The sequence below is a fragment of the Fukomys damarensis genome, unplaced genomic scaffold (assembly GCF_012274545.1).
Source record: "Fukomys damarensis isolate Sample0158 unplaced genomic scaffold, DMR_v1.0_HiC HiC_scaffold_21, whole genome shotgun sequence".
NCBI lineage: Eukaryota > Metazoa > Chordata > Mammalia > Rodentia > Bathyergidae > Fukomys > Fukomys damarensis.
This window is the reverse complement of record NW_022900933.1, coordinates 41,458,935-41,466,052: the sequence shown is the minus strand read 5'-3', so window position 1 is coordinate 41,466,052 and position 7,118 is coordinate 41,458,935. Positions and strand designations below refer to the sequence as shown.

Genomic DNA, 7,118 nt, shown 5'->3' with positions numbered 1-7,118 from the left:
CCTGGAGATTGAACCCAGGGCCTTTTCACTGAGCTACATCTCTGTTTTTGAGACAGGACACTGCAGTGTTGTCCAGGCTGGGCTTGAACTTGTCATCCTCCTGCCTTAGCCTCCCAGAGTGCTGAGATTACAGGGCATGTGCCACCATTCCCTGATGCATCATTTTCTTTTTTCTCTGTGTGCTATTCCACACTGTCTTCTGGTTGAAAAAGAAAAATCAGCTTTTCTAAACTTCTGGCATGGACACACAAATCTGTTACTGCTTTGTTATAATCCTCAAACCACATTTCACGTAGGACTGGCAGTACAGCTGCCGGGGGTGGGTGACCAAGGGCCAGATGACCGTGACAACTACTCCCTTCCCCCTTGTGACAGGGACAGCTACCATCATTGTGCCTGTCCCAGCTGTGTCATTATCTGGGTCATTCAACCGGGAAGCTGGCATCTTCTGGAGAAGCTGGTTGCCAGTATGGTCTGGGCGGGGCAGACAATGGGGTTTCAACTAAAACCTCCAACTTCCCCAGTGTGGCTTCTCTTTGCTAGCTTCTCAGACCTCAGGCCTGCTGGGGACAAGACTGCAGCATCAGTCTCTGTAGAACTAATGATTTATTGAGAGCACAGGCTTCTGCAGGCCTTTTTATTTAATAAAACTTCACAAAAGTCAGTGAACTTGGCTCTTCCATCGGAAGGAAGGAGCTGCCTCAGCAGATGACTAGGGAAAGCTACAGCTTCTCAGGGCCTGCTGGGCCAGTGTGGGAGCTTCCATGAACAGCACCCCAGGGGTTCTTGAGCATGTTCAGCCACTGTCTCCCTGATGACATTTGGTGTCTTCTCCTGTCTTTCAAACTCATGGATCTGAATGAGCTGCCTGGGGTCACCACCAGGCATGGTGACACCCACTGGGCTACCTGGACACCAGTGCCCTGCCCTCTACATGTGGGCTGTGTCTGCCACAGGACATTTCCTCCTGCATCCTGACAGGACCTGAGGCAGGCCAGGGGCTGCAGACAGTGTGGCAGATCCTGAGACACAAAGTAGTTCCCAGTTTCTGGCACCAAAGTGGATCAGTAAGAAAACGGAAAAATGCTCCAGAAAAGTACAAAGTGCTCCTGTTTTTAGCAAACATCATTATTAAATGCCATTTTTAGGTTCCATGGAGCAAAAATCTTCTTTTGCTGTGGGATGGTGATGTACTGTCCGTTTCCATGGAGGGGTGTCTTCAGAAAGAGGCTGTAGGTAATCAGGCTCCCCTGTCTGCTGCCAGGCATCCCTGAGAGCTGTGAGGAGGGCAGGGGTCAGGTACACATGCGTGGGACTGGAGATGCACGTCTGCCTTCCCAAGTGATAAGGCCAGCTTTTTACAATTCTATGAATCCACCCTTCAGTTCCCCAGACAGGAGTGGGTCCATTTCTAAGTGGGTTCCCAGCCCCTGTGCTGGGTCTGGCCCCACCCTGCCTGCTCACCCTGGGACTACACAATTGTTCACATTCATAGCTGCTGGTGGCCACTCCCCTGGTGCTAGCTGCTGTGAGTGGTGCGGCCACCAACACTTTGGCCCAGAGACAACAGCCACAGCCCCATCTCTAGAGGCATCTGCCCAAGAGCAATGGGGCAGAGTCCCCTGGGGCCCTGGCCTAGGGCCCTGTGTGAGCTCATGATGAGGACCCTCAGGCACCCCACAGCAGCATCACCTGGCAGCCCCATGCTGGCCATTGAGGCTACAGACCACATCAGCAGGGCAGCGTCATTCTTGTGCCACCTAGCTTACACCTGGCCTGAACTAGCCATCCTCTCCTGAATCTAACCCTAACCTGAGGCCATGCTGTGGGGCTGCTCCTCCCTCTGGGTAGCAGAGCCCCTTTCCTCTGCCCCTCTTCCTGCCATGGTCCCCACTGTAATGACAGCATCAGGTGGCTGCCAGACACAGATCTCAGACCCTGCAGAAGTATCTGGCACCAGGTGTAAGGCCTGGTGCTGGTACAGGGGAGTCCCCACAATGTGACACAGCCTTGGCAGGCTTTCCTGCCACCTCTGCTCTCCAGCCACTTCTCACCCCCTGGTACCCTTGTTTGTGGTCTTTGTAGCTGACACCTGTGGTCTGTGGTACCTGTGGCACTGTCACACTGTGCCAATCTGCCCTAGGCAGCAGAAAAACTCCTTTCCTCTCAGTCCACAAGAACTGCAAGTGTGTGAAACTCAACATAGGCAGGAGGGGCTGTGGCCTGTGGACCGCGCTACCTTTCCCAGGCCTCTCTGGTGGCCCTCACCTTGGTCTGGATCAGGGCTTTGCAGTGGTGTAGACGGAAGCTGCTGACCTCCAGCAGTTCCTCAGGCTCTTTGAGGCCAGGACCTTGCAGAATGTGATCCTGGCTTCCAGAAGGGCTCTGGGGAAACAAAGTTCTGTCACAGCCAGTGTGGTTATCATTTACTCTCCTGAGCACCTGAGTACTTCCCTCGCAGTTCATTCCAGAACAGCACTGAATTCCTGACACTTGGGCCCCTCCGAGGTCAGGTCCCAGGGTTCCCCACTCAGCCCTGCCACCTGCTGCTCATCACCTGACCTGCAGGCCTCCAGCACTGTGCACCCCTTAACCTGCCTGTGTGGTTGCAATGGGTCCCCCAGAAGTTTTAGAAAAGCAGTCCCCAAATTCCTGTGTCGATGGCATTTAGAGATGGCTTTGGGAGGTGATGAGGTTCAGAGGCCTCCATGGTGGCATTTACACAGACAGCAAGAGACCTGGGCTGGCACACTGGCTCTGCCTGCCCTATGATGCCCTCACTGCATTGTGCTGAAGCAAGGAGGCCTCACTAGGTTCTAGGCAGTGCCCTGGGCTTCAGCCTCCAGGACCATCAGCCAAATACACTTCTATACTTTATGAATTACCCAGGCTCAGTATTTTGTTACAGCAACAGCAAACAGTCCCCTCCCAATTTCCTGCTCTCCTGGATCCGCTTTCCCTGCAGCAAGATGGGGTAGGGTCCTCCCCACTCCTCCCCACCCCTCACTCGTGACCGACTTGTGTGGCACAGGGGCCTTCATCAGGGGCACCCTTTTTGAGCTCCTATATTTAAAACGTTTATAGCACTTATGAACAGAAAAGGCCTTTGCCATCTGGCGTGGCAGCTGAAAGGCCCTCCCTGTAATGTGCACTTTGATAACAACTCCCTGTACTATGGCTGACCTGAGCCACTGGGCCTTGGCAGGATCTTGCCTTGGGCATTGGGTGTTCATCTTGGGGCCACCTGCTGGGCTCAACCCCACCGGTGCTGTGTGATGTTTACTCAGCAGTGCAGGTGGCCCTTCCCACTGCTGAGGGTGCCCCTACCTGGATGCCCCATTCCTTGATTCCTCATACTTCCTGTGCCCATGCCAGAGCCTGCCCTCATTCCCCACTTCCTGTGCCCACAGCACTGAAGGCACAAAGCCTCCAGCAGTGTCCTCCTGCCTCAGTTCCTCAGGGGAATCCCTAAGAGGCACTGGCCTGGCCTCAGGATCACACAGTGCAGAGCCTTGGCCACCCACTCCGAGCACACACACATGGTGGTCTCCAGTCAACCCTCACCCTCCTACAGCTGAGCACAGATATCTGAGGGCACCCAGCACTAACACCATGCTCTGCCTGGCTGTCCCTGGCCCCACCTTGCCTCGGTCACTCCAAATCAGTGGCCTGGAGGCCTGGGGAAGGCAGGTGCCCTCTGCTGCAGACCATCCATTTTCACCACCCACCCTGTCCCAGGCAGGTGGTCCCTGGGGTGCGCTAGCCATGTGCGGCTGCTACAGTGAGTCCCATCTTCCCAGCCACCTCACCTGAGCGACATCCACGCCGAGAACAAGGAAGAGGTTTTCCTGGCAGTGAGACTTGCTCCAGAGGCACTGTGATATGGACGTGGCGTTGGCATTCTGAAGGTTTCTCCAGAGCTTCCTTGATTCAGAACTGGAACACAATGCAGCCATTAGGAGACTGAGAGCCTTACGAGCAGGTCCAAAGTCCAGCTCACCAGCACAAGGCACCCAGCCTTGAGGCTCTCAAGGCAGTGCCCAGCAGTAGCTGTGCGTTCACCCAAATACCCAGTGTTGCCTGCACCGCCACCCTGCCTGTCTTTCCCCAGTGCACCCCCACTACAGTGCAGCACGCTGAGGGCTTCTCCCAGGAGCAGATGCTGGGAGGTCCAAGAGTAGGCTGGGCTGTTACCCATGAGCCTACATCTGGTGGCTACAAAGCAGATGTGCTCAGAGCAGAAAGAGGAGTGTGCAGAACAAAGAAATGAGTGGGAAATGTACGTTGTGGCCACTGAGTGCAGTGAGGGCTGAGAGGGGTCTGCCCCAGATGTTCACACCCTTATGGGTAAAGGGAAGCCCAAAAACTGCAGGACCAGACAGGACACACTGAGCACCTACTCTCTTTTGAAACACCCTGGTGTTTCAGACCATGAAAGTAAGTTCCACTCCAGCCCAAAGTGCCGCTGGTCCTCTAGCCATACCAGACCCTGGCCTGCTGGGCTGCCCTGGAGGTTGGCTCTCCCAGGGGCCGTGCTCTGAAGGGGCACCAAAGAGAGCTCTGGCCTTGTCCCCAGGTCCCTTGGTAGAATGGCCTGCCTGTCTGCGGGGTTTTAATGAGGCCTGTACCCAAGAAGACAGGAGCACTGCCACAGGCCAATCTGGCTTTCCCCACCTTCTCTTCCTCTGGGGGCTTCAGGCTAACATCTCTAGCAGCTCAGCCCAGTTCATATCTCACCCAGTTAGCACAGTTCCTGTCACCTCCCAAGTCCTCAGAGGATGGTCATTTGCATAAGGCTGTGACTGCCTCTAGGAGCCTCAGCCCTGTGGGCAACGCCAATGCAGGCTCACCCAGTGGCTGGGTGGCTGCTCCAGGGGCCTCTCTGCCCATGCCAAGCCCCACCCATCCTTCCTGCCCATGCAGAGACACCAGAGGCCTTGTGCCGGGTCAGTTTGTTCTGGTGCTTGGGGGTGACTCCTCTTTAGTATCCACCTGGGCTGTGGTTCCCATGGGAGGCACACAGGTGGCTTCTGGAGTGATGGCCTCTCTAAGCAGTAAACACAGAGCCTCCCACAGCTACTTCAGCAAACAGTACAAACATGGAGCTGCAGAGACTTTCTTAGTTCAGATCTAAGTTCATTACCACAGTCTGTGTACAGGTGAGAGGCCAGGGTTTTCTTCCTTGTTTGCTTCTAAGAGATGGTCTAAGGTGGAAACATCTTCAGTGGTCTGTTTGACTGTGACCTCTTGAAAAGCAAACCTAAAAATGTTCTCATAGCTGACAACAGCCTAGAAAGAAAGAACATTCTGAAGTTAGTGGGGCACACACACATTAGGCCACCTCATGCCAGCTAACTTGGTACAAGTGAAATCAGTACTTGACTGCACTTAACTGGATGATCAGTGCTGTCATTCCTTGATAGTCATTCATGAAATCTCTGCACTGTGCACAATTATGCATCATGAATCCCAGGATCACAGGGCACGGGCAAGGGCACAACTGAAGGTGACCCCTCATGTTACCCCAAGTTCCCAGTGAGCTAGGCGTGAGCAATGTCTGCAGTGTGCAGGGAGAGTGTGTGCATTTGAACTGCTCACCTGGCATAGTGTCTAAATTTGCCTAGTGTGTCCTGCAAAGTTTCTATTATGCTCAAATGTTCCCTAGTATATCATGTAAGAAAATCCTAGTTTCTAAACAAAGGTTACAGCAGAGTTGACTGGACTGAGTGGACCTGTCAGAGGTCCAGGGAAATACTGGTTTAGAAAACACACAGTCCATCCACAGTTTCCTTCCTTAGTGATTTTACTTATCTCTGTACTTCCATGTTTGAGGTGAACCATTTTTGGAAGAGATGAAAGGGAAAGAGGAGCAATGTGAGAAGGAAGTCTGATAGAAGAGAAGTGTCTGGCTGGTGGAGGGGCAGTGGTGGAAGAGCCCACTAGCCAAGAAGGCCAGAGGTGGTCATCGGCAGGGGACGAGGCAAAGGCTGGTAGCTCTGAGGAGGAAGCAGGGTGAGGGGCTGGACATTCCCAAGCTCATTACTTTGGAATCAGACTGAGATTGTGTTTTCAGGAGCTGGGACTTCCCAGAGCTGCAGCTTCAGAATTTGGGAAAAGAGCTCCTTCCCCAAGTGCCTCAAGTGCAGCTGCTGCAAAGGGGAGTGGGTAAGCCTGGGGAGAAGTGGTCAGGGAAAACAGCGGGGATTGGGTGGCCCCACCTGACCTTGGTCTCATTCATTTCTGCAACATCAGGAGGACAGGATGGCCAACCACACATGGCAAGGGACAAAGACCAGGAGAGAAGAAGCCACTCAAAGGCTGGCAGCCTCCCACCCAGCCAGGGCAGTGAAGCCCATGGAGGCCTGCGGGCCTTTTGGTGTGCAAGACACTGCTCACTGAACAGGGTGACAAGCACTGCAGAAATACCTCTGAAGATGGGTCACAAGCAGTTCCTGTCACCCAGAGTTCACCCCAGTGTGGCTGTTGGGACCTATGCTCCCTTGGGGCAGGGGGATCACTCCATCGCTGAGATTCTGCGGGTCTCTGCAGCAGTTCTGGGCACTTCAGAAACCGCTCAAATGGGGCTGAAGATTCCTGGAAGCTTTCAAATTCCCCCCAGGCGCCACTCAGCTCTCCTGCTTCAGGACCCTCAGCGGTGCAGGTAGGGAGGCCTTCTCCTCCGAAGCTGCTGGCTTTCCCACCTGGCAGAGGACTGTTGCAGTAGATCCTTACGCGTTCCAAACTGTCCTTCCTCTGTCCCCCAGCTACCTGATGGAGGGAAACCTCGCCTGGTTCCCCTGCATCACACACAGACTCTCTTCGCAGCTCCTGCTGGCCTTGCATCTTCGTGCAGCCAGGGCAGCAGACGGATGGGAGGCAACTCGGAGGACACGCAGCCGCTGAGCCGCGCCGCCCGCCCCTCAGCTTCCTGTCTAGCTTCCTGCGAAGGGCCCACGTGCGGCCGCGGAGCCACAGCTCCTGGGCGCCGCTGCCTGGCGTCTGCACGCTTGGGTGACGGGTCTGGAGTAGGACGGCTTCCTGGGGCCGGACAGGTGTAGGGAGTGGAGGACTGGCCAGGAAGACCCGTGCGGGTCCGGACGGCTCCGCTGACCGCAGAG

At 54.9% G+C, this 7,118-nt stretch overlaps 1 protein-coding gene across 1 annotated transcript; it reads right to left on the bottom strand.

Annotated features, from left to right (window-relative positions):
- Positions 1-202: 202 nt before the first annotated feature.
- Positions 203-7,112, bottom strand: Clba1 (clathrin binding box of aftiphilin containing 1). Its single transcript, XM_010607343.3, has 5 exons — positions 6,427-7,112; positions 5,144-5,289; positions 3,810-3,936; positions 2,269-2,385; positions 203-1,277 (listed from the first exon to the last, which is right to left on the bottom strand). Exons 1-5 carry the CDS (start codon positions 6,841-6,843, stop codon positions 1,116-1,118), a joined length of 969 nt encoding a protein of 322 aa, XP_010605645.1. The 5' UTR covers positions 6,844-7,112; the 3' UTR covers positions 203-1,115.
- Positions 7,113-7,118: the final 6 nt, after the last annotated feature.

Bases quoted from the DNA above. Each gene is read 5' to 3' on its own strand.
- Clba1 (XM_010607343.3), bottom strand. From the start codon at position 6,843: ATGCAAGGCCAGCAGGAGCTGCGAAGAGAGTCTGTGTGTGATGCAGGG. The intron at 5,290-6,426 runs GTATTTCTGCAG...CTTTCTTTCTAG, and splicing joins CTTGTGACCCATCTTCAGAG to GCTGTTGTCAGCTATGAGAA. The intron at 3,937-5,143 runs GTAATGAACTTA...ATTGTGTTCCAG, and splicing joins TCACCTGTACACAGACTGTG to TTCTGAATCAAGGAAGCTCT.